This window comes from Neofelis nebulosa, chromosome 17 (assembly GCF_028018385.1).
Source record: "Neofelis nebulosa isolate mNeoNeb1 chromosome 17, mNeoNeb1.pri, whole genome shotgun sequence".
NCBI lineage: Eukaryota > Metazoa > Chordata > Mammalia > Carnivora > Felidae > Neofelis > Neofelis nebulosa.
This window is the reverse complement of record NC_080798.1, coordinates 61,831,826-61,859,748: the sequence shown is the minus strand read 5'-3', so window position 1 is coordinate 61,859,748 and position 27,923 is coordinate 61,831,826. Positions and strand designations below refer to the sequence as shown.

The following is a 27,923-nucleotide window of genomic DNA, read 5'->3' as shown; positions in this document are numbered from 1 at the left end:
CCCTACTGGCACGGTGAGCAGATGGGGGCATCCTGACTCATCACGGGATCCCCTGACCTGTGGCTTTACCTGTCCTCTCTTCAGGGTGACCCTGTCGGCTTGATAACAGTAGCTCGTCGTTTTCTGCTGCGGTCAATACCCAGATGCCCCAAAGAGAGCTTCTCAAGAGTGGCCAAGGTAACACGCAGACACTCACTCTGGTGTGTGTGTCGAAGAGCAAACGAGAGTGCTGTAGATACAGCACTTCCATTAAGAGGACAACCCGGGGGTGTGGCACTTGCACTGTGGCCACTTACCTGCCAGGCTGTGGTTGCCAGCTTCCCTGTCCCCAGGCCCCGGGTGTCTGGGGGCTGCACTCGGCTGAGCACAGTCGGTTTCTTGCAGCTGCTGGCCACCAGTGCGGACTATGACCCAGACGTGAGGGCCGCCCTCCTGAGCAGACAGCAGGCCGGGCCGGATGCTGACCTCTACCGGGAGCCCCGGCTCTTCTGACTGGACCCTGCGCGGCGCACAGCCCGGCTCCTTTGTAAATAATTTATTACGAGCATAACACGGAGCTCTTGCACTAGAAAGTGGATTACAAATCTCCTTGATTGCTTTAGTGGGGAATAGGAATCAATGATTTAAAATCCATCTGGCCCCAAGGTCAGTTTCGTGGGTAAATGCTGGTCCCAGAGCGGACGCTGGAAAGGCTACGGGAGTTGCACGGTGAGCCCCCCTTCACCGTACTGCTGTCCAGTGCCCTCCTGACACACAGGTGAGGGGACACGGCATGGGGGCTCCAGGGCAGCGGGCGAAGCTGTGCCATCAGGTCTCAAAGAACTATTGAAACCGTCTAAACCCCATTTACCCGCCTGAGTTCAGGTGGGCTCAGGCTTCACAGCCTGGCCCTCCGTAGTCCCGCACGGTGGCTCCAGGGGCAGGGCCTTGTCCTGGGTCTGCGTCAGAGGGTGGACCATGGACATGTGCACATTGAGGTTGTGGGCCTTCTCGAACCGCCGGCCACACTGGTCACAGGCAAAATCCAGCTCGGTCTCAGCCTTGTGTTTAGTCATGTGGTACTTCAAGGATGCCCGCTGCCGGCACTGGAACCCACAGACTTCACACCTGGGGGACAGGGCCAGGTGAGCAAGGGCGTGGGTGCCAGAAGTATGGCCATGCGGAGGTGTGCCCATCCCCACACTTACTGCAGAGGCTTGGCTCCTGAGTGGCGCATCTGGTGGACGAGAAGGTGTTTCCGCTGCTTGAAGGTCTGGCCACACTCATCACAGATATAGTTCCGCACCTCTGGGGACCAGAGAGGACCAGAGATGGCATGAACGCAGGCACAAAAATGCCCAGCCCTCCCCGGGAGCCTGGTGGCCCAATGTGGTGTTTTCCTTACACTCAAGGCCCAAGCAAGGGGCCTGTGCAAATCTAATTTTATTCAGAGATTAAAAGTTTTTCAAATCTGAGAGAGGGGAGAGAGAATCCCAAGCAGGCTCCACACAGTGTCTGCGCAGAGCCCGACACGGGGCTCCAACTCCTGAACCATGAGACCATGACCCGAGGGGAAATCGTCAGATGCCTAATCGACTGGGCCACCCAGGCGCCCCAATGAAAAACATTTCTAATACAAAGTTTCTTATTAATAATAGAGCCCTCCAAATTGCTTGAAAACGTCCTCTCGCTGGGACTTCCTCTTCATCAGATGGGTCCATCTGAAGCCTGTTTTCCTCAAGAGAGACTAGATCCGCTGAGAAGTTCCTCGAGGAAGCCCAGTCTATAAAGCTTCACAGACGACTGCCACTCTACGAACTCTACAAACCATACTGGGCCCTTGGTGGGGAAGGGGATGTCTACTTTGGAGACCAGTTTCTTAGGCTCTTGGACAAAAACTGAACAGTCCCTTCTCCTCCTGGACATGCACCTGGGGTGGTGGCCACGAGCTTCTGCCTCACTGCCATTTCCAATCACACCTGCTCAGTCATCTACAAGCACCTGACACAGCTTCCCACACGGGCTTGTCCTGTGCTAGGTACGATCCACCTTTACAGCTCAGGCTCTCCTCTTGGGTGTTTCAGGAAAACTGCTAATGGTTGTGATCACTGGGGTCTCGACTGAGACCAGCAGCCTGAAGACCCAATTTAAGGGAATGTCCAACAAGGCTTAGAACAAAAAACACAGGAAAATGGTTCACTGTGAAACCAACAAATACGACCCAACCATAAAATGGGCTCAGTGAAAAAAGTAAACCAGAATGACTTCCTACCGTAAATTTTTTTTTTTAAGTTCTGGGGCACCTGGGTGGCTCAGTCGGTTAAGCATCCAACTTCGGCTCAGGTTGTGATCTCATGGTTCGTGGGTTCGAGCCCCATGTTGGGCTCTGCTGACAGCCCAGAGCCTGGAGCCTGCTTCAGATTCTGTCTCTCGCTCTCTCTCTGACCCTCCCCTGATCATGCTCCCTCACCCTCTCTCAAAAATAAACATTAAGAATAATTTCCTTACTTTTGAGAGAGGGAGAGAGAGAAGCCCAAGCAGGCTTCATGCTGTTAGCTCAGAGTCTGATGCAGGGCTTGATCCCATGAACCAGGAGGTCATGGCCTGAGCCAAAATGGAGTCAGACACTCAACCGACTGAGACGCCCGGGTCAGGTGCCCCTACTGTTAAGTTATGTGTACAATTACAGTTTAGGGATAAATACAGATTCAGGGGGCGCCTGGGTGGCTCAGTGGGTTAAGCAGCCGACTTCGGCTCAGGTCATGATCTCGCGGTCAGTGAGTTCAAGCCCCAAGTCAGGCTCTGTGCTGACAGCTCAGAGCCTGGAGCCTGTTTCAGATTCTGTGTCTCCCTCTCTCTGACCCTCCCCTGTTCATGCTCTGTCTCAAAAATAAATAAACGTTAAAAAAAAAAAATTTTTTTTTTAAATACAGATTCAGTGCATCAATCTTCCTTTTCTTCCTTAATAGACTTGTTTATTTTTTTTTTTTTTTAATTTTTTTTTTCAACGTTTTTTATTTATTTTTGGGACAGAGAGAGACAGAGCATGAACGGGGGAGGGGCACAGAGAGAGGGAGACACAGAATCGGAAACAGGCTCCAGGCTCCGAGCCATCAGCCCAGAGCCTGACGCGGGGCTCGAACTCACGGACCGCGAGATCGTGACCTGGCTGAAGTCGGACGCTTAACCGACTGCGCCACCCAGGCGCCCCTAGACTTGTTTATTTTTGAGAGCAAGCAAGAGCATGAGGAGGCAGAGGGGGAGAGAAGCCCAAGCAAGCTTCGCGACACAGGGATCACCCCAAGCTGAAATCGAGGATTGGGTGCCCGACTGACCCAGGTGTCCGTCTTTTAAAGGGGGTGCTGCCAACTCAGGAGAGCGGCTCTGTGAGGAGCAGCAGTGGTCAGAATCCGGCACACGTGTAGCTCTGGGTTTTCTAAGACCTGGGGGCGTGGGTCACGTCGTTAAAACTGGAGGGGAATCAAACCGTGACGGACGCGCAGGAGCCCGGGGTCGTCACGTGCAGAAAAGGCACTGGGGTTTCCTCACTGCCGGTTCCAGCCGCTTCTGCCCGACCCACGAGGCGGCCAGACACGGCCCCAGGCCTCTGGGAAGGGCGGCCGGCTCACGGGCCGGCAGAGGTGAGGGTGTGCCAGAGCAGGGCCCGTACCTGTGTGGATCAGCTTCACGTGGCGCTGCAGGTAGCGATCGATCATGAACACCTTGTTACAGCCGGGGTGGGGGCACGGCCTCTCCCGGACCTCCTCGTGGTGCTCCTTTATGTGCTTCTGCAGGGGCGACAGCAGGGCCCCGAGCGCCCCGGCCGGGACGGTCACCCCCTCCCACGGGTCCTGCGCGGCCCCCTCAGAGGAAGAGATGCAACCACTCCTCACGCGACGAGAGGCGGGTGCTTTTCCCAAGAGCGGAGGGCTCCCCTGGGCCCCGACCCGCGTGAGCCCTCGGCTACAAGTCTACACCGGGCTCCACGCAGACGTCCGGTCCTCCGGGTCAGCTACAAAGGCCGCCCCGCGCCCAGGGCGCCGCCCCTCCTCACCTTCATGCCGTCGGCCCCGCGGTACACGGCCGTGCAGCCCTGGTAAGGGCACTTGTAGATGGTGGGCAGCTCCTCCCTGCAGAGCACGGCACACGTGGAGTTGCCGCCTCGACAGGCGACCTCCCCCCCCCCCCCCCGCCCCCTTACCCCCCACCCCAGGCCCTCACCTCTCACAGCGAAGCTTGTTCTTCCAGCCCGGCTTGGGGCCCGGTTTCTTGCGCATTTTTGGTTCTTCAGCCTTCTTGGCTTCTTTGCTTTCGCTCTTTTTACCAGAGACCCTGTGAGGGGAAAAGAAAAAGAGACATCATCAGACTCCGAGACGCTTCTCCCTCCTCAAACGGGAGAGGTGGGGCTCCTGCCAGGCTCCCACGGCAACCTGCTTGCGTCTCCGTGCTCACTGGTGGCCTTCAGACTGACCCCTGGGCGCCAGGGCGGGAACAACCCCCAGCAAAGTCCCAGACTCCGTGCTGCCACCTCAGGAAGCTGAGGTGTGGGGACGGGGACCACGCTAGCTACATGAGGGGGTTTTCAGGACAAACTTCACTCCTGAAACGTCAGAACCAAACCTTATTTGGAGGCGTCATGCTAAACAGTGAAGTGGAGAAGCTTTAGGGGTCAGTCCCCCCATCAAAACGACCACTAGGCTAGAAAAACATCAGAACCAACACTCTGGAACCCGCTGGGAGGCGCACAGCTCCAGGAACCAGGCGGGGGCTCAGAGGGGGAGCAGTGTGGTCTTGGGGACAGAGCTATGAGCGGGCAGTGAGGACCTCCCAGTCAGTCTGGCAGGTCCCTGAGGGACCAGTTCAGGCCCAGCAACTAATCCCCTGTGGGGTCTAGTGAAGATTTAAAGGGACGTGCACACTTTTTCTTCCCCCTTGTTCGATCCTGGCATTTAAGGAAAACTGTCGAGAACAACGGGGAACTTGAAGGGCGTTATATGGCAAGTGTAGAGCTAACGTCATCCTCAACGGTGGAAGATTCAAAGCCTTGCCCTCAGGACCAAGTAAAGGTGCCCGTGTTCGCCACTGCTATTAAAAGATTACCCCTATGCACAAACGATATGATCTTGTATGTAGAAAACCCTGAAGAAGCCACACACGCAAAAATAAACAAATTCAGCAAAGTGGCAGGGCACAAAATCAACACACAAAAACTCGTTCTACCTCTACACATTAACAGTGAACAAAATGGGAAGTTTTTAAATAACACATTTGCCACGGCATCAAAAAGAAGAAAATACTGTACTGAGGGACAAACTTAGCCAAGAAGGTGAAAGCCTGTATGCTAAAAACCGCAACACACTGCTGAAGGAAATTAAGACCTAAGTGCAAAAACATCCCGTGTTTCTGGACTGCAGGATTTAATATTGTTAGGATGGCATTACTTCCCAAGCAATCTACAGACTTGATCCCGATCAAGACCCAGTGGTGTTTTTTGCAGACACAGAAAAAGCTATTCTGTTTCACACGGAATTTTAAGGGATACGGAATAGCTTAGTAGTCCTGAAAAACAAAGCGGGAGGACTCAAACTCCCTAATTCCAAGATTACAAAGCTACAGTAATCAAAACCGCGTGGTTCTGGCACGGAAAAACAGACATAAAGACTAACTGAACAGAACTGAGAGACCAAGTATAGACCATCACAAGAAAAACGAACTGATTTTTGACAAGGGTGCCAAGACCACTCAATGGGGAAAGGACAGTCTCTTCAACATACGGTGCTAGGAAAACTGGATGTCCACAGGCCAAAGAATGCAGGTGGGCCCTTCCTTTCCAACATACATGACCTAATGGACCAAAGACCTACACATAAGAGCTAAAACGCTCAAACTCTGAGAAGAAAACGCTACCTTTGATGTGACAACAGTTTCTTAAATGTGACATCAAAGACAAAGCAATACAGGGGCACCTGGGTGGCTCAGCTAAGTGCTCCGACTGGCTCAGGTCATGATCCTGTGGTTTGTGGGTTCAGGCCCCGCGTCGGGCTCTGTGCTGACAGCTCGGAGCCTGGAGCCTGCTTGGGATTCTGTGTCCCCCTCTCTCTCTGCCCCTCTCCCGCTCATGCTCTGTCTCTCACTCTCAAAGATGAATAAACGTTAAGAATTTTTTAAATAGGGGCGCCTGGATGGCGCAGTCGGTTAAACGTCCGACTTCAGCCAGGTCACGATCTCGCGGTCCGTGAGTTCGAGCCCCGCGTCAGGCTCTGGGCTGATGGCTCGGAGCCTGGAGCCTGTTTCCGATTCTGTGTCTCCCTCTCTTTCTGCCCCTCCCCCGTTCATGCTCTGGCTTTCTCTGTCCCAAAATAAATAAAACGTTGAAAAAAAAAAAAAATTTTTTTTAAATAAACAAAAAGAAACTCTCTGATGACCTTACAGGCTTCTCCTCTTCTCCTTGTCTAACAACCGTTCTTTGAGGCTTTGCTGTGCGTCCCCTCCTCATTGGCCTCCACCCTCTTTTGTGCGGCTCAGGCACCCTGTCAGAGCCACACACTGACCAGGGAGTCACCATTTCCCTCCCACGCTAGATCACACGTCTGTTGAGAGCAGGCGGCTTCAGAGAGCCCGTGGGTTCACAAGTGCATCCTTAACGGGTATGGGCTGAAGTCCTTGGAGACACTTGAGGACCCTGCTCCTTGCTCTCCCTTTCCTCCCCCTCGGTCACTCAGGCTCCTGACTCTCACTTCTCACCGGAGCCGCGGGGCCCTAATTAACACATCCTAAGTCCCTTCTTATCTGCCCCAGCTATGGACCCAGACAGGTATGTCTGCTGAAACAAAGTCCTGTGCACCAGGGAGGCTCAGAGGCCCTGTCCCAGGTTTCCAGTTGTGACTCACACTGTAGTACCTAAGGGACAACGTGGCCATCAGGCCTGAGTGTGCTGGCTCGGAGCTGTGGTCAGCCCACTCCAGCTGGCCCCACCTCCTGCAGAGCCTGGCTTCGGTTTCTCTTTCCACAGCCACGTCAGAGCCCAAAGGAGAAGGAAAGTCAGGCTGGCTTCTGTTTCTGGGCTGCATCCTCCTGGGTGATACTGTTGCACTCTCGTGTTTTTATTCTACTGTGAAATGCTCCTAACGCTCAGGTGGGGCAGCAATTATGCGCAGGCAAAAGTTCTGGGTGATCCTGGGCATGAGGTTGGGAGAAAAGTGGCCCAAGTAAACATCAGTCTTCCCTACCAGGATGCTACATCCAGAGAGAAAACACACATCTCGGAAAAGGGAAGGTCAAGACAAGGCCACAGAAGCAACTCTCCAAGGAGGTGGCACAGAAATCAGTGCCAGAGGCAGATCTGAGAGCAACTGCAGGGCTGGGGCCCGAGCCTCTGAGGGCCTTGCTTGGCACAGAAGCAGAAAGAACTGCAGGGTGGAGGTTACTGCAGGAAATCCGTGGCCGACGGGAGACACTAGTGTGGTGTGACCGAGGGTTAGGGCTGGCAGAGAGGAAGGCAGGAGCTCCCCGAATGAGGCTGAGTCACAGCCACGGGCCTCCTGCCACTGTCACGTGCCACTGAGACCGGGTCCTAGCACTGAACGAGGAAAGCCTCCCCCACCCCCCAGAAGCCACACTCAACGGGCTAAGGGGGTCAGGCCAAAGAGCAGCAGAAAACGTGCTGAGCGAGGGCAGGCCGGGAAGGATGAGCCTCCATCCCCTGCCCCCACTGCTCCCACCCGGTGACCCTACCAGGCAGACGTAGGTTTCTAGGCTCCCAGTGATGCCCCTCCCAGACCCCAAGGACACGCGGCAGGACTGTCCTCCTTACTTCTTTTCTGGGTAAGGTTCAAAGGATTCATCTGACGACTGGGTACTTTGCTTCTTGTCATTTTCATCTTCACTCAGGATGTCTCTAGGGAAGAAGAGAGCACCTTCAGCAAAGGCCTGGGGTGCGTGACAGCTCCAGTGACACTTCCTGTCTGCAAACACCACCAAATCTCCATACTCCGTGTTTTAGCTCTCCTGAAAAGGTCTGCAGAAACCTAAAATCCCCAAATCTCTGATCACATCTCCTAAAAGAAAGGGCAGGCCAGGGTCACTGAAGTCCCGCAAGCCGACAATCCCCCAGAAGCCACACTCCCTTCACACCAGGACCCTGAACTTGTAGAGTCTCTCTCTGGGGCCCCAGGCAGCACAGGAAGACCTCAAGGAGGTGGGCTTCTCCAGAAGTGGACGTTTAGATTATGAGGCACCTACTCCCCCTAACTGGGAGCACCTATCCAGCTGACAGGTCAGATGTCAGCTGGCCACCTTGCAAAGTCACAAAGGCCAGAAGAAAAATATCTGCATATCCATGACCTTTACCCTCGACTGTGAGTAACTGCGCAGTCTCTGCAGGGCAGCAGACGGAACGAAGCCTGGTAGGGCACGGCCTTCCCCCACAGGCCACCACTCATCTGCACGAGACTCGAGGCTGGCTGGCGGCCTCTAGGACAGCCTGCGACCACTCCTGGTCCCGGGGGTGTTTCTAGCAAACCCACTTGGGTTCTTCCAGCATCTTGTTCACCATCGACAGACACCCCACGGGAGTCGTGCCACAAATCGTGCTGTCCTTCTCCCTGTTTGGACGAGGGTGCACCTGCGTTCCAGCCACAGATTACGTGGCAGTGTGGAAAGGGGGTGAAGGCCAGCCAGTGTGTGGCAGCCACCATGAGTGGTTCTCAGCTGACAAGCAGGAGGCGGTCCCAGCAGCGAACAGTCCCCAACAGTGGCTCGTCCTCCTTACAGAGCCTCTGCCCCAAGTCACGATCCCGTCATGACAAAAGGCCAGAGACCAACTTCCCATTTTAGTAACGTCTTTGGCTGGCACAAAACCACCGCCTTGAAGGAGACAAGGCAGCAGCAGCGAAGGGGCAACCGTAGGGCTCTAACTTCCACACCACCCTGGTCGTGCTCCCCTTCTAGATACGTCAGGTCTAGGAGGCCCCCGTCAGGAACAAGAAGCCTGGAAGCACCCTCGGCCATTCCTCTCCTTCCAACTGAGAGAGGGAGAGGGCCCCGGCCCGGACACAGGCAGAGAGCACACAGGTTGGCGGAGTTTGATTTTCCAAGGAGGAATGTTAGGCTATTTAAACCCACTCTTCTCTCACCCCTCAGAAAGGTCACTGAACTCGTCTTTTACCCGATCATCCGAGGTTGAAGACGGAACCTGCTTCTCACCCAACCGCCCTGAGAAACAAAGAACAAGGCTCCCATTACCAACACACAGTGCAGGCAGTGCTCCCCAGCAAGGAGGCGTGTGCCCATCGGACAACAGAGCCTTCCCTGTGGGGAGCCTGGGGTCCTCCAGGCTTAAATCCCACCCGCCTCCCAGTTCCGCCCCTCAGAGGGTCCCTGCACAGCCCAACAGGCCACCCCCATGTCTAGCACAGGCATGGACAGCACCAGGCATCAGAAGCCCGAGCCAACGGTTCACGTCAGCAAGCCCAGCCCTTCCCAGAGGTTCGGATCCAGCTGTGTCAGGCAGGGACGACTCACACTTTGTGGGTGTCCCAAAACATTAAAGAAACATTAATATCAAACCATTAATATCGTACTGCATGCACGCAGTTTAAAAGGCCAAGCAGTTCTGGGGCGCCTGGGTGGCTCAGTCAGTTGAAAGTCCGACTCCTGATTTCAGCTCACGTCATGATCCCAGGGTCATGGGATGGAGCCCTGAGTTGGGCTGAGCACTGAGCGTGCAGCCTGCTTAAGATTATCTCCTCTCTCTCTCTCTCTCTCTCTTTCTCTCTCTTCCTCTCTCTCTCTCTCTCTCTCTCTCTCAACCATCTGGGCAGCTGCGTTTTAAAGTGCCACCAAGAGCTGGACCACAGGAGCAGCCCAGCGCTCAACGTAGGCGACTGCACAAACAGAGGCTGAGGGAAGCGGGAGGGGGAGCCAACTCCGCCACCTGAACGCAAAGTCCGTGAGCAGCTGCCCCCACACCACAGCACCGTGGGACCGGGTCCCACACAATGGACCTGTGTTCCCTCTTGGCCACTTGGCAGAGGAGCCCATCTACGCAAGTCCCACCGGGATGTCACCAGGACGCCGGCGGAGACCCAGGGAATGACCCGCAGCTGGCCCGAAAGAGCCTCAGAGGTCCCAGCTGCCGTCCTCCCCCACGTCCCACAACAAGGACCCCCTTCTTCTCCCTCCTTTGGTCCCCTGGCCCCGAGCAGGCTTAGAGAGGAAGACCAGACGGCAGATGAGCACGCCTTTACAAAAACTGCTGGAAGAGGGTCCCCGGGCCCTCCCCCTGTCCCTCAGGTCGGCTCCTCATCACTTCCCCCCTGGGGCCTCCGCATGCAACACCATGACCGCTGCCCATAACAATACAGACACCCGCCCCCCACTGCGGGCCTGCCTGCCTCCAGATGAGGAATCCTGATCCAGTAGCCCAGAGGAGCTCCTACCTGGGGCCCCACTTGGGGGAAAGCTTGGCTGAGGTGGGGGGCACAGGCCAGGCCCTACAGGGTTGACATCTGAAGGAGGCGGGGCCGCGTCCGCGCCGGGCAGGCTCTCCGTCTCGGCTGGAGTTGTGGTCGCTCTGCCCTGGGAGCTCTGAGGGGCAGCCCCAGTAGGGTTGGACCCCCGATGCTGGGTGAGCCACGGGGCCATCTCCTTGTCCCATGTCCATTTGACTGCCAGCGCACTGTCCAGCAAAAGAGCCCCGCAGCTGGAGTCGGCATCCATGGTATAGTCGTGGCCTTGGTCACAGCCCCACACGGCTTGGATAACACCGCAGTACTCGGAGGACAGTGTCCTCTGGAGGCTAGGCAGGGCCCCGCAGCTGGCTGCGTGTCCGTGCACCCAGGCCACCAAGTCACGCAGGCCCTGGGGGCTCGAAGTGATCAGGTCCACTGAAGAAAGGCACAGAGACGCCACACCCATGGCCGGTCAGCACCCAGCCCACCTCGAGCCTAACCCACAGACCACACGCGGAGGGCACACTCACCCAGACACGCTCCCTCCTCTGCCCCTGGCGGGGGCGGGGCACCGACCCTGTAAAGCATCAGCATGGCCGTGAGCGGGGCTGGCCGTGAACAAGATGCATGTTCACCAGACTCCTGTCACGGGCCGCCTCTCCCACATGCAGTCTGACCTTCTACTTCCAGAGGCTGTGTCCTTACACCCATGGCCCTCTGTAGCCCTACCTCCCCCAAGCACGTCTGTCCGTCTCCCTCACACCAGCCACGCTGGTGGTTACCCGTGTCTGCTGCCCTAAGCAGGACCGGCTCCCCGCTGCAGAGGTTCCCCGGCACTCACTGTGCCTAGACCAGCCCCAGCACACAGGGTGCCTGGCCCCTGAATGCCCACCAAATGAAAGGAGGAGGGGATGCCTACTTTGTGCAAGTCTTCCGGTGGCCCGCCGGGGAGACGTTGACTCTCTGCAGGAAGGACTTGAGGAGGCCGTGGCACTGGTAGAACTGGGCGTGGCAGTTCTTGCAGACAAACTGAGACAGAGCTGGGTCCTGGTGGACAGCCACCCCCAGCAGGTGCTGGAAGTCCCTGATGAAAACACGCTCCCCTGGGGGTGGTCTGTCTGCGCTCTCCCCAGGTGCCCTGCCAGAAATGCTGCGGAGACTCCGTGAGGAGAACTTCCCGTGGCAGAGGCGACAGTGCCCCATGGCAAGAGCCCGGCCTGTTCCTGGGCAAGCACAGAAGACACTGAGTCAGGCAGGGCGGCTGGCTGCACAGAGCACTGGAAGACACGTGCTCCTCGGAAGACAGCAACGTGGCCTGGGGAGGTGAGGCCCAGGATCCTCCCAGTCCTTGAGGGGGAAGAACCCCCCACGGCGCTTCCCCAGACGCATCCCAGAAACACAAGCCCACGTCTGAGCCAAAGGCAGGGCTCTGGGCTCTGGGCTCCCAGCTGAACATACAGCCTTCTGGGAGATACAGTCAATGGAGGGTCTTCTGGTCCGGAACACCTTCCAGATAATTCTAAGTGCGTCTAGAACAAGGCCACAATTACTCTAATAACAAAACCAGACAAAGACACCCCAAGAAGAGAAAATTACAAGCCAAGATCCCTGATGAATACGGCTGCAAAAATCCTCAGCAAAACATTAGCCAACCAAACGCAACAATACTTTAAAAGGCTCACATGACATGATCCAGTGGGACTTATTCCAGGGGCGCAAGGATGGTCGGACATCCACGTATCAACCCACGTGACAAAGTAACAAAATGAAGGATTAAAATCATGAGCATCTCAATAGATGCAGAAAAAGTGTCTGACAAAATGCAATGCCCATTCATGATTAAAATTCTGAACTGGGTATAGGGAGAATGTACCTCAACATAATAAAGGCCACTGATAACAAGGCCACGGGTAACATCATACTCACAGGTGAGAGCTCTCCTCTCAGATGAGGAACAAGATAAGGGTGCTCACTCTCACCATTTTTATTCAACACAGTGTCAGAAGTCCTAGCCAGAGCAATGAACCAAGAAAAATAAGAAATATCCAAATAAGTAAAAAAGGAAAAAAAAAAACTGTCTCTGTTTGTAGATAATATGGAATTATATACGGAAAACCCTAAAGATGTCACCAAAAGATTCTGAGAATAAACAAATTCGATGAAGTTGCAGGATACAAAATCAATAATGAACTATCAGAAAAACAAATTAAGAAAAGTCTCATTTACAACTGCATCAAAAGGAATAAAATACCTAGGAATGAATTTAACCAAGGAGGTGAAAAACCTTATGCTGAAAAGTGTAAGACACTGATGAAAAACAGTGAAGACGTGAATAAATGAGTATTCCGTGCTTGTGGATTAGGAGAATTAATACTGCTAAAATGTTCACGCTACCCAAAGCCGTCTGCACATTCAATGCAATCTTGATCAAAATTCCAGTGACGGTTTCCCAGAAACACAACAATCTTAAAATTTATATGAAACCACAAAAGATGCCAAATTGTCAAAGTAATCTTGAGGAAAAAGAACAAAGCTGGAAGCATCATAATTCTTGATTTCAAACTATATTACAAAACCACAGTAATCAAAACAGTAGAGAACGAGCATAAAAAAAAAAAAGACACACAGGTTGACGGAACACAAAAGACAGCCCAGAAATAAACTCATACGTATGTGTGGTCAATTAATTTACAACAAAGGAATCAAGAATATATAATGGGGAAATGACATTCTCTCTAAAAAACGGGTGTTGTGAAAACTAGACACGCACATGCAAAAGAATGAAACTTGATCCCCATTACTTAAACCACAAACAAAAATAAACTCAAAATGGATTAAAGACCTAAATGTGAGACCGAAAACCGTAAAACTCCCAGAAGAAAACACAGGCAGTAAACTCCTCATCGGTCTTGGGGATCATTTTTTGGATTTGACACCGAAAACAAAGTCAATGAAAGCAAAAAAAAATAAACAAGTGGGACTACATCAAACTAGAAAGCTTCTGCACTGCAAAGAAAACCATCAACAAGATGAAAAGACAACCTACTGAAAATAGGGAAACCTGAGAAATACTGAAACCTGAGAAAATATCTGCCTATCGTATCTAAGGAACTAATATCTAAAACAAAAAGAACTGACACAGCTCCAAAGCAAAAACACAATCCAATTAAAAACGAGGCAGCAGACGTACAGTCATTCTTGCAGAGAAGACACACATACAGCCGGCCAACCAGCACGCGGACGAGCACAGGTGTGCGGCCGAGCGCTCAGCACCACTGCTCGTCAGGCAGATGCAAACCAAAACCACAATGAGCTGTCACTTCACGCCTCTCAGGATGGCTGTTACCAAAAAGACAAGAAAGGACGAGTGTCGTGGGGATGTGGAGAAAAGGCAACCTTCAGGCACTGCTGGTGGGAACATAAGCTGGTGCACCCTCTATGGAAAACGGTATGGAAGTTCCTCAAAAAAATTAATAAAACCACCATTTGAACCCACAATCCCACCTCTGGGTATTTATCCAAAGGAAATGAAAACACGAGCTCAAAAAGGTAGGTGCGCTCCCGTTTTCACAGCAGCATTATTTACAACAGCCAAGGTGCAGGAACAATCTAAGTGTCCACTGACTGAGAAACAGATTTAAAAAAGCAGGTGTGTGTGTATACACACACACACACACACACACACACACACACACACACACACAATGGAATGTTACTCAGCCATAAGAAAGAAGAAAATCCTGCCACTTGGGACAACATGGATGGACCCTGAAGGTACTATGTTAAGTGAAAGAAGTCACACAGGAAAAGATACCATACAATTTCACTTATAGGTGTAATCCTAAAAAAACACCAAAAAAACCCAAACTCACAGAGAGCAGACTGGTGATAGCCTGAGGTGGGTGATGGGGAGGGTGCGGGATGGGATGCAGACGATGGAGGAAAATGGTCAAAAGGTACAAATTTCCAGGGCGCCCGAGCGGCTCAGTCGGGTAAGCATCCGACTTCGGCTCGGGTCACGATCTCGCGGTCCGTGGGTTCGAGCCCCGCATCGGGCTCTGTGCTGACAGCTTGGGGCCTGGAGCCTGCTTCGGATTCGGTGTCTCCCCCTCTCTCTGCCCCTACCCTGCTTGCTCAATCTGTCTCTCTCTCTCCCTAAGATAAACATTAAAAAAAAAAAAAAAAAAAAAAAAAAGGTACAAATTTCCAGTTCTAAAATAAGTCAATCTTGGCGATGCATATCATACAGCAGGGTGAATACAGTTAATGATACTGCGCTGTTGGGCGCCTGGGGCGCTCAGGTCATGATCTCTCAGTTCGTGGGTTTGAGCCCCACATGGGGCTCTGTGCTGGCAGCTCGGAGCCTGGAACCTGCTTCGAATTATGTCTCCTCCTCTCTGCCCCTCCCCAACCGGTGCTCTGTCTCTGTCTGTCTCAAAAAATAAATTAATTAAAACCAAGAAAAGACACAGGGCACCTGGGCGGCTCCGTCGGTTAAACGTCGCACTCTTGAGCCCTGCTCAGGGCATAACCTCAGGGTTCCTGAGTTCGAACCCCGAAACAGGCTCTGTGCCGAAGATGTGAAGTCTGCGTGGGATTCTGTCTCTCGTCCTCTCTGCTCCTCCCCTGCTTGTGCCCTCTCGCTCTCTCTCACAAAATAAACAAATAAACTTAAAAATATATACACAAAACTTTTTTACCAAATGCCTTCACAGCTACAGAGCTTCAAAAAAGAAGCTAGAAACTTTCTTCCTCCTCAAACCCTGCTCCGGAGACCAGCCCTGAAGAAGCCTCCTCCGGGATCTACCCCCTGAGCCTGTCAGCGAGTGTAGACGAAGCCACCCCCACCCCCACCCCCAGGGGGATTCCGCGAGAGGACGCAATCCATCACACGAAAGCAATGTGCACGTTCTCGCAGATACCACCTGCCAGGCGAGGGCCTCTCGCACTTTATCCACTCAGTTCTGGTTTAAGGAAGACGAAACAGGCTCAGAGACGTTAAGCATCTACCTCAAGGCTACAGAGCACACGGCAAAACCAGGACTGACTCTGGCCGGTCGGACTGCAAAACTTAAGCAATAATTACTTAATAAGCCGAGAGTGGGCACGGAAGGGTCAGCGGCCTTGCGAAACGTCACCCCGGACGCCAGGCAGAGGCCGCTCTCACCCCTTCCCCGTGGGGAGGCCTCGTCGGCAGAGGGGCCCAGGGACGCCGAGGGGGAGAAGACGCCCGGGGGGACGTGGTCCCCGGGGAGACGCCGCGGTCCCGGGGACCCCCGGCTCCGCCCGCCCACCCGCGACCCGCCCCCGTGCGCCCGGCCGGACCCACCTGCCTCGTCGGCGCCGTCCTCGCCCGTGTCCCCGCGGGCCCGCGCCAGGCCCCAGCCCAGCCGAGCCGCCACCAGGGCCGCAGCCTCGTCCACGCTCGGCCCGCTGCGGGCCGGGCGGCCACGGGTCCGGCCGCTGCCACAGGCGCCGCCGCCGCCGCCGCCGCCGGAGCCCCCGCGCTGCCCCGCCGTCCCAGGAGACAGGAAGCGACCGAGCCGGTCCCGCTTCATGGCGGCGGCCGCGGCTACAGCCCGGGCCCGGCGCTCCGCCCCGCTAAGTCCCGCTGGGCACGGCTCGGCTCGGCTCGGCTCGGCTCGGCCCCGCTCGGCTCCACTCGACCCTATTCGACCCAGCTCGGCTCCACTCGGCTCAGCTCGGCCCCGCTCTGTTGGTTGGGCCGCTAGGCCGGGGTACGTCCCGCTCGGCCCAGAGCCTCGCGTCAGTTCAGCTGGACTGCGCTCGCTCGTTTCCGCTCGACTCCGCCGTTCGGCGCCGTTGGGCCCCGTTCGGCTCCCTGGAAACGGGGCGGAGCAAGAAGGGGTGGGCGGGGCGCGAAGGGAAGGGCGAGGAGAGGGGGAGAGGGGGGCAGGGGCGCAGTGAAGGCAGCGAGGGGCGACGCGGCAAGGCCCAGACGTTTGGCATGTCACAAACGTGGGATGTGGGTGCCGACTGTTGCACTTACGCGCTCGCATCTACTTCGCGAGGCTACTTAAGACCGCCGCCGCCCCTTCAGCAACGGGAGCTCTGGGGGAGGTGTGCTGGGGCTGGGGCCGCCGGAAGTGCTGCCGCGCCGGCCCCGCCCCTTCCTGCGGTCCAGGGCTCGGGCGGTGCCGGCTCCCGCGCAGGCTGCGTTCCGGGCTCTGGGCCGCCTGTCCCGCCCTCAGCCGCCGCCGCCGCCGCCGCCGCCGCCGCAGCCACAGCCTCCCCTGCCCGGCGCCATGGCCGCTGCGGCCGGGGACGGCGCGGTGAAGCCGCTGCAGTGTGCCATGAAGCTGGCCAACGGGGCCATCGAGCTGGATACCGGCAACCGGCCCCGGGTGAGGCGACCCAAAACGAGGCGGGGGCGGTCGCTGCGGCGGTTCCAGGCACCCCCTACCTGCAGCCTGCCCGGTGGGCGTGAGCGAGGGCGGGGCCCTGGGGTGGGTGCCGTCCAGGACCCCTCCGGCGTTTCCCGGGGCGCTGGGCTCGGGTGTCTGCCTGTGACCTTGGACAGCTCCCAGTCCTCTCCCGCCGTGTTTTCCCGTCGTCGCAGAGTAGGAATCAGAGCCAAGGTTTTATCTGTAAAGGGGATTCAAGAGGGTTGAAGCAGCCCTCCAAAATATATCTGGCAAGAAATCCCATGTGTAATGTGTATTTTTCTGGGAAGACACTGTAGATTTAATCAGATTCCCCAAAGGGACGGAACCCTGAAAGGGCTCATTCGTGATGCGTCTGCGCAGGGTAGTATGGCTTGTTACTGAGAATGGGTGGGTGTGTTATTCCGAAAGGTGGCAGCCAAGTGGAAAAGCAGGCTGAGCCACACTGGACTGTCCAAGGAGGAGAGGAAGCTGCCTATGTCCAGGAAAAGCATCCGGGTCCCTCAATCTGCTGCTTTCCCCAAGTCAGTTTTCTAGGACAGCAGGTGCCCCCACAAGTCAAAAATCCTATCTGGAATCCATTTTATCCTGAGGTGTAGATTTAAAGATAGTTAATTTGAGAACTGGGATGCAGCAAAACATCATGTGGTGCTTCCAAATGCCCGTGCCCTGAACCTGGTCACACCCTTGAAACTGGCAGTATTCTAGTGTTGCAGATTGCTGTGTGCCCGCGGAATACTTATTCAGGGATTCGGGAAGGGGATTTCCCAGAAGCTAAGCCAGAAAGTGATTTCAAGATCAGCAACAGCACTCCCTCATTTACCTCTGAGGATTTTTTATTCTTTTAAGCCACTGAATAAATAGGCCCTGAGTTGCACGGGAAGGAAACTCATTGCACAGAGTGACAAATGACAGCAACTGCTGTCAACTACTTCGCCTGGCCCACTGAAAGAGAATCTCTTTTCTTCCCGTGCTGGAGAGAAAGGCAGTGAGAGGAGGGATGGGTGCCCAGCTGGGCATGTTTTCCCTTCGAGTCTAGAGAAGAGGGATACTATCGGTACAGATACAGTGCAGAACATTACTGATTAGACCCGGAGGAATTACCAGCTAACTACCTCGGGTTAGGTGCCTCAGGTGAATCTCAGGAGATCAGCAAGCACCACTGTTTCTATGTTTCCCACAAGGGCATAAACAGGCATGACGGAATTGTTGGCCACTACTGGCCTGACCCCTGCCATTTCTCTTCCCTGGGCACAGGAGGCATATACGGAATACCTGAGGAGCATCCACTATATCTCCCAGGTGCTGTTGGAAGAAGTGGAGACCACCAAAGGTACAGATCTCAGCCTCACTGCTTCTCCCACGCTGAACAAATTATGGACTGCTTAGCTCTTGGTCGGTCTTAAGCCTGGGGTTCTCCTGTGTCCTACCCATTGGTCATTAGCAGAAAGTGAACTGGTGAGCAGTCAGCAAGCATGAGCTGTCATAGTGTGTTGTGGGAGCAGGCGGGGATGGGTGTTGTAAGAGGATGTAAACGGGATGGGGATAACCAGAGATTGGACACTGAGCCCCAGCCCAGGAAGGAGTGAGCTGCGTAAAAATCAGGGCCCGGGGGCAACGCCCCCAGCAGAGGGATGTGTAAAGACTCTGAGATGAGAGTGGGGGCTGAGTACAAGGAAGAGGAGGTTCAGTGGGGGCAGGCATAGCCTTGCGTGGAGCTGTGTTGTTCCGGTGTAAGGAAGCTCGTAGAGGCTTTGTGGGAGAGGCCAGCATGGAGGCAGAGCCTCCAGGAGGCTCCCACAGTGAGGACAGCAGTGGTGGGACCACTTGGGGATGGAAGGAGTGAAGGGCCTGGGGTCGTGCTTTCAATTTCAAGGTGGACCTCACAGATTTGCTGGGTGAGCCGCTGGTTGGTGGGGCAGGGGGTGGAGACAGTGAGCCCCTGGAGGGAACAGTGAGCCACTGGAGGCCAACAGTGAGGTACAGGAGGTGCTGTGGGGATGGGCGGGAGCAGACTTGTGTGGGCACAATATAGAGCTCCATCGTGAGCACCTTCTGTTTGAGGCACTGAGCACCCTGACGATACAGGAGCACAGTGGTTAGGGAGAGGTCGGAGTCACCAGAGTCAGAGCTGCCCCAGAGAGCCAGTGAGCTTAGCAGAGCTCTGGGCACTCCTAAGGTTGGGGACTGGGGGGAAGACACAGTAGTACGCCCAGGGGGATGTTCTGGAAGAGAGATGCCTGGAGAGGTTGGGGAGGCCTCAGAGAAGGGCTTGACGGGAGGGCATGAGAGAGGGTGGTCTCAGTGGGAGTCAGGTGGCTAAAATGGAGTGTGCTGAGGGGCTGGCTCTAAAGGGGGCAGTAAGTGGCTCAGAAACTAAGGCTGGTGGGGTCCAGGGAAGAGTTTTGAGTGGCAGCTCCTACAGCATGCACCTGCCGACATGAGTGGTCCCCAGAAGAGGGAATGCAGGACAGAAGCCCCAGGGATGTGCCAGGGGTGAGGTCAAGCACAGCCAGAGGGCAGGAGATAGGCAATAAAGTTGCCCTTGAAATGGTCCTCATCCACTGCAAGGCCCACCCTGAGGAGGGGCTGTGAGTAAAGTAAAGGCCCTGGTGAGCAAAGGCCGGGTTAGGGAGAGAGAGGGCTCTGATGGTCCAGCTGAGATGACAGGACAGTCAGCAGCTGGGCTGGCCAAGCTCAGCGCCCACATAGCGTCAGGAGGTAAGCCCAGAGCAGGTGATCAGAAATGAGGAGATGGGGTCGCCTAGAGGTCAGAGATGAGGAGGGGGTGGCGACCTGGGAGGGAGAGATGAGGAGGGGGTGAATTTGTCCTCGTTTTTGTCTCGGCAAGAATCGGTTTAATAATAAAGGTGAGGGTGACCAGCTCTCTTTTCTCTTTATCCCCAGAAGGTGGGGAAACTGTGGCCCCGGACACCTCGAAGATGCTGAGGCTGGCCGAGCAGTGTCTGGAGAGGGCCCAGTCAACGGCTGCCAAGCTCGGTGGGTCTCTAGCAAGTTTTCCTGGGGCATCTCCCCCAAAGTCTGCCTCTCTGGAACGTCGGATTCCATGCTGACCCTTGCTCATGTGTGTGTTGCAGGGAAAACGCACCTGAAGCCAGCCATGCCCACGGCTGCTCCTGTCCCCTCACCGACCAGCCGACATCGCCGGGTGTACTCAGATGAAGGGGGGAAACTCTCTCCCTTTCTGCCGCCCGAGATCTTCCAGAAGCTTCAAGTGGTAGAGTCACAAAGTTCTAAGAAGTAAGCTGGGGCAAAACGGAAGGTGGGCCGGGCCGGGGTTTGAAGTCCAGGCAAAGTGAGCTAACCACAACGAATTCAGTTAAAGTGGGTCCCGGAATGGAAATACCCTTGCACTTGGCAAAAACAGATGCAGATCCCCTTTGGACAAAAGCATCTTCGGCATGCACAAATGATGCACAGTGAGAGCTAACCAAGCACAAAAAGAAACCAGAAATTTACAGAGTAATAGCAGACACAGACTTCCAAGTGTTCAGGGGAAGTTACCAGACACACATCACAACACAGTCATGTTGTCCTCAGTGACGAAAGTGAAAAGCAAATTTGAAAATAGCTGCAGGGAACAAAAGGCCAGAGAGTATAACCCAGCAAATAAAGAACCACGTTGAAAGGAAACAGAAAATATAATACCAAAATTGTTTTCAAAAACGAATTGGAAATAATAACAAATTATATTCTCCAGTGAACACACACACACGCACACAGACACACGTGGTCAATATTGTACCAACAGAGTAGATGTAGTTGAAGAAAGAATGAGCGAATTGGTTGAAAGATCAAAAGATATCCAGAATGGCTCTCATAGGGGGAGGAAAGAAGACGAAATCTGAGACAGAGCTAGGAGATCTGACACAAGATTATTGGAGTTCCAGAAAAAGAGAAGAAAGAAAGAGGAAGAGAGGCATTATTTGAAGAGATAACAGTATATAAGCTTCTGGAACTGATAAAACTCACTTAGACACAGACAGAAGAACCCCCAGGAGGATAAACAAGGCTGGCTCCTCCTGGCGCTGCTGCTGCTGCCAGGCCTTGGGGGCCACTGCTACCTCATTTCTGCATGTGCCATCGCGGGGCGGGACTCCCCACGGGACTCCCACCCCGGGACACATTTTCCCTTGCCAGTTGGCATCCTCACAGCTTACCCTCTCCTACCACAGAAGCATGAAGACATGTGACACCAGCAGTTTGGGTGGAGGCATGGAGGTTGGCCCTCGGCACCTATTTCTAATAAGCAGGCTTTGGTTCTCTCTCCCACGGGTGGCAAAGTTATCTAGCTGTTTGGCTCACATGATGCCCCTAAAAAGTTCCGTGTTGTTGCCCAACGTGTGGATGCGGAAAGCGCAGTGTGCCGCTTTTCTTGAAAACACAGGAGGCCTGGCGACTGCAGGCCCAGGTTGCAGCAGGACAGAGGTCTCCAGCCCACCCTGCACCTCCTCCCTCCTTCCCATTTCCTGCCTGCCCCCATCACCGCCTTCTTCCGGTCTCAGAGCGCAGTCAGGGGGGCACTCCAGGGCTTCCTGGGGCCTGGACAGCACAGCAGCTCGTCTCTGTCTGCAGGGAGCTGACGCCCCTGCAGGAAGCCTCTCTGCAGAACCAGAAGCTGAAGGCCGCCTACGAGGCCCGGATGGCCCGTCTGGACCCCAGCCAGGCCCTGCAGAAGACCTCCCTGGTAAGCGGGTCCCAGGGAGGGTCTGGGTTGCCGGTGGAAGAGGAACAGGCTTTATTTTCTCCTTCCCTTCCTAGACCCTGTCCCTGCAGCGGCAGGTGATGGAGAACCTTGTGATCGCCAAAGCCCGGGAGGAGACCGTATCCTTTCTGCCCTTCCCTGGTGTCCTGGCTGAAGGAGGCGGGGAGGGGGGAAGTGAAGGTGCCAGGGTCGGAGTGTGGAACAGAACTCTTCCAGCCTCAGAGAGACTGCCCTGGAGGGGCGGCTCCTGCCTTCCTGGCCTTCACACGGGCGGGCGGGCGTTCTGTTCCTCTCAGCACCCACGGGCTCCTCCCCATCCTTCAGGTCAGCTAGGGCTTGCTCCCTTCCCTGAGTGAGCACCCGCCCTCAGGCCCCGCTGCCCCGCCCCGCCCCACCCGGCCTCACCTCCCGATGGGGGTCCTCAGGACAGACACAGCCTTGACCCTGCTGGCACAGCTGCAGAGGAAGAGGGAGGAGCGGCGGCTGCGGCTCCAGGAGGCAGCCGACAGGTGCGTCTCCTCCCACAGGTCTCGGGGCTGCTGAGTGGGCTGCTGGGGGCTCCCTCCCCTGCCCACCCAGCTCGGAGGCCCCCAGCCCCTGTCTTCCTCCCCAGGAGGTTCTGCAGTCAGGTGGCCCTGACCCCGGAGGAGCGGGAGCAGCGGGCCCTCTATGCCGCCATCCTCGAGTACGAGCAAGACCACGTGAGTCCCCGCCACTGGGCACAGGGGTGGGGTTGTCACAGGTTGCTATTGGGGGGGGGGGGGGTCCTGAGGCCTGTTGGCGTGGGCCTTCCCTACGCCCCAGGGAGGACACGGACAGTGTGGTGCTGGCCTGGGGTGCGGCCTTGGCAGGGAAGGTTGTGGGGACCCCGCTGTGCCCTCCAGAGACTCCTGCCCTGCAGGACTGGCCGAAGCACTGGAGAGCCCAGCTCAAGAAGAGCCCGGGGGACCTGTCGCTGGTGACCAGCCTGGTCTCCCACCTGCTCAGGTACCAGGGCCTCCCCCCCCCCCCACCCCCCCCCCCCCCCGGCCCCCTGGTTGGCCCTGACAGCGGCCAAAAAGATCAGAAAGGGAAGGGGTGAAGGAGGCGGGCGGGGGTGGCCGAACGCGCCACGCTCAGGCCCCCTCGGCGGGGCTGGGCTTGCAGACGCCCCCCATCCAGCCACCCTGCTGGTCTTTTACCTGCCGGGGGCGGGGGGGGGGGGCTCGGGTCAGACTTTATCTGCCACATTCGCTCCCGAGGAAACAATTCAAGGGTTGCTCCGCCAAAACCCGTCCAGCGGGGCCGGGCCCCGCGCCACAGCCCCGCGCCTCTTCCTCTGCGCAGCGTTCCCGACCACCCCATCTCGCAGCTCCTGAAGAAGCTCCAGTGTGCGGTGTACCGGGCGCTGTACCCCGTCGTGAGCAGGGGCGCCGCGGGCGCCGCTTCCGCCCCCGGCTGCTGCGCCTTGTCCCCAGACGCCGACGGGCTGCGGGCTCCCGGGAGCCGGCGGCTCCGGCCCTCGCAGAGCCTCTACTGCGTGCTCTCCCCCGCGGAGCCGGGCCCCGCCCCTCGGCCCCCGGACGGCACCCACGGCAGCCCCCCCACGCCCCCGCCGCACGCCGGCCCCCCCGAGGGAGGGGCGGACGGCGGCCCCGCCGGGCCTGCCTCCCCGCTGGCACACACCCCGCCGGGCGTGCAGAGCAGACACAGCTCCTTCGAAGACCTCGAACACTTCTTGGCCGCTTCTGAGGGGTGGGGCCGGGGGCGTGGGAGGCCGCCTGAGCCCCAGGCCTCGGGGGTGAAGACGGAGCCGTTGTCCGAGCAGCTGAAGAGTACCGTCAAGGACATACACAACGCCATCGGTGAGGGCCGGCGTGCCCGCAGGACGGGCGTGCGGGGGAGGGGGCTGCTCCGACACACGCAGCACAAAGCTTTCCACAGGCCCAGGACAGGCCCCGGGAAGGACAGGCCTTCCTCTGGATGGCGGAGGCCATCCAGATCTGCAGAGCCCTCTGCGTCTGCCCTTCTCTGGGGCAAATCCTGGCGGAGCAGACAGGAATGCACCCCGCTGTGAGAGCAGCTGGGCCGGCTGGCCGAGGTCTCCCCAGTCCCCGGTTGTCTTCTCACCGGGCTGCTTCGTTCCAGCCTCCTGCTTGAGGAAGGGCCTGCTCTCAGAGCCTCTGGCTGCCAGGTGGTCCTGGCTGGCCCACAGGGCTGGGCTCTGGTGATTCCGAACCAAGGACCATTGGGTGTGTGCAGCCTGGCGGTGGTGACAACGGGCTCGTCCCTGCAGCCTTTTCCATTTTTGAGAATAGAGTGTGGATTCTCTAAGGGTTGGGTGCCTAGGGTGGCTGGGGACTCCCAAGGAGGAAGGCTTTCAGGGTTCTCCAGAGGTCAGTGAGGCAGGCCCGACAGGGCCCAAAGCTCCAGCAGGGACCCTGGATGGGCCTCCCATCTCCCGGGGCCTCAGGTCTTGTCTTTAAATATGCCTCTAAAATTCCTCCAGGTTCCCACAGTTTGGGGTGCAACCCCTTCAGAAAGAGGCTGTCCTTTGCTTTTTCTCAGCCTGTCGTCTTAGTTCCTCGGGGGAGCTGGGCATGAGTCTGTGAGCTCCTAAGTGCTCTGACCCCAGGCCCCATGGACACAGAAGTTGGGGGGGGGGGGTGGGTGAGGGGAGTGGAGGGAGGTTCAGGCAGAGCGCTCTCCACTGAGCCGGGACCCTGCGGCTCTGCCCACACTGCGGCTGGCTCTAGGAGGGTGGGAGAGGGGATGGCAGGTGTGGGGCCCACTTGGGCACCCCGGGCTGGCTGGGGATGATCTCCAGGGGCTGCCAGCCTGGGGCCGGAGGGCTTGGCTGTCGCCACAGTGCCATTGTGCCGGCTCTGCTCCCGGCAGACAGGCTGCTTTCGCTGACTCTCCTGGCTTTCGAAGGCCTGAATGCGGCCGCCTCCAAGGACCGATGCCTGGCCTGCATCGAGGAGCCTTTCTTCTCCCCACTGTGGCCCTTGCTGCTGGCACTCTACAGGTATGATCCCAGTTTCAGGCCCCCACAGGGGCCTTCCCCGCTCGTTGATCCCTGAGGCACACTTTTGACCATGCTTCCAGCTGGTGCTTTACTCTGAGGCCATCCTCAGATGTTTCTGCTTTGCAAGAACCTGTGACTCTGGACACTGCGAGCTTTCCCTAGCGCCGCTTCTGTCCGTGGGGCAGAGCCCCCTGGGCCGCTGAGCCTGGCCTCTCTCTGCCCCAGGAGCGTGCACCGCCTCCGGGAGGCCGCCCTGAGCAGGAGCATGGAGCTCTACAGGAACGCGCCCCCAACGGCCATAGGCGTTCCCACGAAGCTCCTGCCCCGGGGCCTGGAGGCCACAGGAGCCGGTGCCTTCCCCTACTGTGCTGCAGCCCAGGAGCTGGGGTTGCTGGTTCTGGAGAGCTGCCCCCAGAAGAAGCTGGAGTGCATCGGTGAGGGGGCTGCAGTTTGGGAGGACAGGAGGGGGAACGTAGTCGGATAAGGTCCCTTCCCAGAGGGTGACCTGGGGTCTCTGTGTGCCTCTGAAGTGCAGACCTTATTCCTGTCAAAATGGGGGTGTGTCTCACAGGACGGAAGCGGTGTGAGAGCAGTATCTTCGGGCGGGAGCTTCCCAGTTCTGCCAGCTCCACTCGTGCCGGGAGGGGCCGGTGCCAGGGGGTTGTTCTGGGACTGGCTCCCCTCGGCCCTCTCCTGAAGCCTCGCTTTTGGGCCACAGTGCGGGTCCTGCGGGTTATCTGTGCCTGTGCCGAGGGTTACTGCCGGGCCCAGGAGGCTGCGTCTGAGGCCAGACCCCAGCTTGGTGCCGCAGCCATGTGAGTCCCAAAAGCCCACAGCCCGGGGTGGGGGCGGGGGGAGGGGCAGTGAGCAAGTGAGGGGCTGCCTGCAGAGGCCTGGGGGGAGAGAGAACCCTCCCATCCTGCCCCGAGCACCGGGACCACAGCTTCCCACCTGGTGTCTGGCCCCCCTGGGCCGCAGCACCCTTGGGGCTACAGTGAGCTTCGCAGGGCTTATCCAGGAGAGTGTCCATTCCCACCGAGGGCTTGGGGCTGCAGCCCCCATGGGTGATGCATTCCTGCCTCTCTGGGCAGGTTACTTAGGGGTCAGGGACCGCCTGGCTAATCTAGTGCAATTTAGCATTGTTTGTCACAGGAACACGGGCTCAGTCCCTCAGTTGCACGCTTTGGGGAGGCAGCTCCAGACTCCATGAGGAGCTTGCTCCCTGTGCTGAGCCCCCAGACCTGGGGCTCCTGCATCATCTATGTCCCCACCGTCCGGAGGCAGGGCAGGCGTTTTCTCTACCTGGGGCTCTGACGCCTGGTCCTGTCTCAGTCTCACCTGGACCCACCTGGAACCAGCAACCCCACCAACCCCAGGGCCGGGTACAAGACCTCAGCTTCTGGGTCGGGGTGGGGGAGCCCCCCTTCGCCAGTTTACCACGCGGCTGCTGCAGAAGCAGCTGTCGGCAAAACAGTTGTAGGACTCAGCGTTTCTGAGTCCGGCTACAGCCCCATGTCAGCTGTCTCCTCTGTGCGTCTGAGGAGCCAGTGAGGGCCATGTTGTAGTTTGTCCGCGTTTCTGCAGGACTGTCGTGCCCAGGGTGGTGGAGGCGGGGCCGCAAGCCAGAGCTCATGGTGTGTGAGGCCTTCCTGGCTGGGGGTCACACTCAAGCCACAGGCTGCTCTCATGCTCTTCCCAGAGACTGCCACCCGTGGGCCCCTTGGGCCCGGGTGTTGTGCGTCCTGCAGGGCCTCCCTTGGCACCTTTTCAGCTCCCTTAGATGCCTCTTCCGGAGGATCGCCGCGCCTGGCTCCGATCCCAGGTGTAGTAAGCAGGCTGCCTGGGACGTGGGCCATCCCCTCCATTAGCCTGTTCCCCAGGTGTGGGCAGGCTTGCAGGGCGAGCCTGTGAGGTTGGGGCTACCCGATACCTCCGCTGTGGGGGCCTCTGCTGACCCAGCCATGGGCTCTGCAGCACAGGGTCCCCATTCGGGGACAGCGTTGCCGCTTGTAGTGGCTGCCGGTGCCGCTGACCTGAGTCTACTCCCAACTCCCCCACACAGGCGGGCAGGAGGGGTGCAGGGAGAGCAGCCGGCAAGCCCAGGACCAGTCCAGAGGCTGAGCTGGGGGCTGCAGGGTTATGGGGACTGAGCAGCCATCATGGCCCCCGGAGCCTACCGGCCAGCCGTGCCTCTACCCAACAGCGGTGCTGACGACCTGCTGCCCATCTTGTCCTTCGTGGTGCTGAGAAGCGGTCTCCCCCAGCTGGTGTCAGAATGCGCAGCCCTGGAGGAGTTCATCCATGAGGGGTAGGAGCCCCCAGCTGGAGTCGGGCCAGCACGGGGCACTGGGCACCTGCTCCCAGGCTGGGGGTCCGTCCCTTGAGCAGCGTGTGTCCTCCAGCCCAGCCTCCATGACAGACCCCTGTGCGACCTTAGTGTCCAGGTCCTGCCCCACGAGGGCAGACACCCCATCCAAGGTGCTGGGGGCTTCTTTGCATCCCCTGCAGGTAACAGGTGTTACCCGTGCCTGTCTCTACGCAGGTACCTGATCGGAGAGGAGGGTTACTGCCTGACGTCACTACAGAGCGCCCTGAGCTACGTGGAGCTGCTGCCCCGGGGTGCCCTGGGCAAGTAGAGAAGGACAGGACCTGCGGAGGACCACCAGAAGTCACCTGCTCTGGGTGGGGGGGCGGCAGCAGGCCGGCTGTGGCGGGGCTCTGCAGCTCTCACTCGTGCCCTGACCGGACGTCTGCCCCAGGGCTTGAGGAGGCCCCTGTGCTCTTCAGAGGCTAGATCTGAGCTGAATCAGCTCCTGGGAGCCAGGCCCTTCTCTTTCCTCAGCCTGACTTTGTGCAGGGAAACCAGAGCTGTGGACTCCCCTGGGGCCTGTACACCCTCACAGACCCAGCCACTCAAGGGTAGGGAGGGAGCCGTAGGCCTGGCAGAGGGCAGGTCTGCTTTCTCTCCCTTCCCATCTCCTGTGACAGCCAGCTTCCGGTGCCAGTTTCTTGGTGGGGTCAAGGAGAGAGCCGTCCCCATCCCCTGCCTCCAAGGCCTGGAGCCCAGGTGGTCTGAAGCTATACTGTTTACTTACGGGGCATTGAGCACTCCCCTCTCCTCTGTAGCCCAGGCCTCCCCAGGGTGCCCACCCGCGTCTGGGGCCTCTGAGCTGTGCCCTCCCTCGGCAGTAGGCATTGGACATCCTGGGGCCTCTGGCTGATTCCCGCCCCGCACATCCCTTTCTGGGTCAGCGTGAAGCCGAGGGTCAGCGCCTGCCTGCAGCGCAGCGCCCGCTCTGTTACACGCCCCGGGCAGCCACTGACACGGCCAGAAATAAAGAGGTCACTGATGTCTC

General features: G+C 57.4%; 3 protein-coding genes across 18 annotated transcripts in view; 2 read left to right on the top strand and 1 right to left on the bottom strand.

The window, feature by feature from the left end:
* FANCA (FA complementation group A) overlaps positions 1 to 572 on the top strand; it is a 61,850-nt gene extending 61,278 nt beyond the window's left edge. For 4 of the 6 annotated variants that reach the window (XM_058709579.1, XM_058709578.1, XM_058709577.1 and 1 more), the window contains one exon: positions 85 to 572. In XM_058709579.1, coding sequence (XP_058565562.1) covers positions 85 to 492 — 408 coding nt within the window. In that variant the 3' untranslated portion in view covers positions 493 to 572. The remainder of the gene's footprint in view (positions 1 to 84) is intronic. The other 2 variants (XM_058709580.1, XR_009256271.1) reach the window with 2 other exon arrangements.
* Positions 521 to 16,546, bottom strand: ZNF276 (zinc finger protein 276). 2 transcript variants are annotated; one of them, XM_058709596.1, is made up of 13 exons: positions 16,441 to 16,541; positions 15,760 to 16,272; positions 11,350 to 11,653; positions 10,961 to 11,007; positions 10,419 to 10,865; positions 9,114 to 9,192; positions 7,793 to 7,876; positions 4,201 to 4,311; positions 4,034 to 4,109; positions 3,650 to 3,767; positions 3,315 to 3,422; positions 1,188 to 1,287; positions 521 to 1,107 (listed from the first exon to the last, which is right to left on the bottom strand). In XM_058709596.1, the coding sequence occupies exons 1-13, from the start codon at positions 16,448 to 16,450 to the stop codon at positions 861 to 863; spliced, it is 2,244 nt and encodes a 747-aa protein (XP_058565579.1). In that variant the 5' UTR covers positions 16,451 to 16,541; the 3' UTR covers positions 521 to 860. The 2 variants fall into 2 exon arrangements, with proteins under 2 accessions (XP_058565579.1, XP_058565580.1); XM_058709597.1 differs by lacking the exon at positions 3,315 to 3,422 and having other exon boundaries at positions 16,441 to 16,546.
* Positions 16,057 to 27,923, top strand: VPS9D1 (VPS9 domain containing 1). Of its 10 annotated transcripts, none has more exons than XM_058709594.1 (16): positions 16,057 to 16,168; positions 18,092 to 18,167; positions 19,745 to 19,834; positions 19,933 to 20,095; positions 21,431 to 21,542; positions 21,617 to 21,679; positions 22,017 to 22,069; positions 22,174 to 22,261; positions 22,462 to 22,547; positions 22,887 to 23,404; positions 24,438 to 24,567; positions 24,793 to 25,001; positions 25,286 to 25,382; positions 26,267 to 26,389; positions 26,771 to 26,875; positions 27,110 to 27,923. In XM_058709594.1, exons 3-16 carry the CDS (start codon positions 19,777 to 19,779, stop codon positions 27,201 to 27,203), a joined length of 1,899 nt encoding a protein of 632 aa, XP_058565577.1. In that variant the 5' UTR covers positions 16,057 to 16,168; positions 18,092 to 18,167; positions 19,745 to 19,776; the 3' UTR covers positions 27,204 to 27,923. The 10 variants fall into 10 exon arrangements, 8 of the variants coding, with proteins under 8 accessions (XP_058565577.1, XP_058565576.1, XP_058565572.1 ...); XM_058709593.1 differs by having other exon boundaries at positions 19,742 to 19,834; XM_058709589.1 differs by lacking the exon at positions 16,057 to 16,168 and adding an exon at positions 16,576 to 16,795.

What these genes read in the sequence shown, in the direction of transcription:
- ZNF276 (XM_058709596.1), bottom strand. An exon ending in GGACGGCGCCGACGAGGCAG is followed by an intron (nt 11,654 to 15,759) that starts GTGGGTCCGGCC and finishes GTGCTTGCCCAG; the next exon opens with GAACAGGCCGGGCTCTTGCC. An exon ending in GCGGGGCCGACGGCATGAAG is followed by an intron (nt 3,768 to 4,033) that starts GTGAGGAGGGGC and finishes TCGCCCCTGCAG; the next exon opens with AAGCACATAAAGGAGCACCA.
- VPS9D1 (XM_058709587.1), top strand. Translation starts at nt 16,697, where the DNA reads ATGGCCGCTGCGGCCGGGGACGGCGCGGTGAAGCCGCTGCAGTGTGCC. An exon ending in CCCTGCAGAAGACCTCCCTG is followed by an intron (nt 21,543 to 21,616) that starts GTAAGCGGGTCC and finishes TTCCCTTCCTAG; the next exon opens with ACCCTGTCCCTGCAGCGGCA. An exon ending in CTGGTCTCCCACCTGCTCAG is followed by an intron (nt 22,548 to 22,886) that starts GTACCAGGGCCT and finishes TCCTCTGCGCAG; the next exon opens with CGTTCCCGACCACCCCATCT.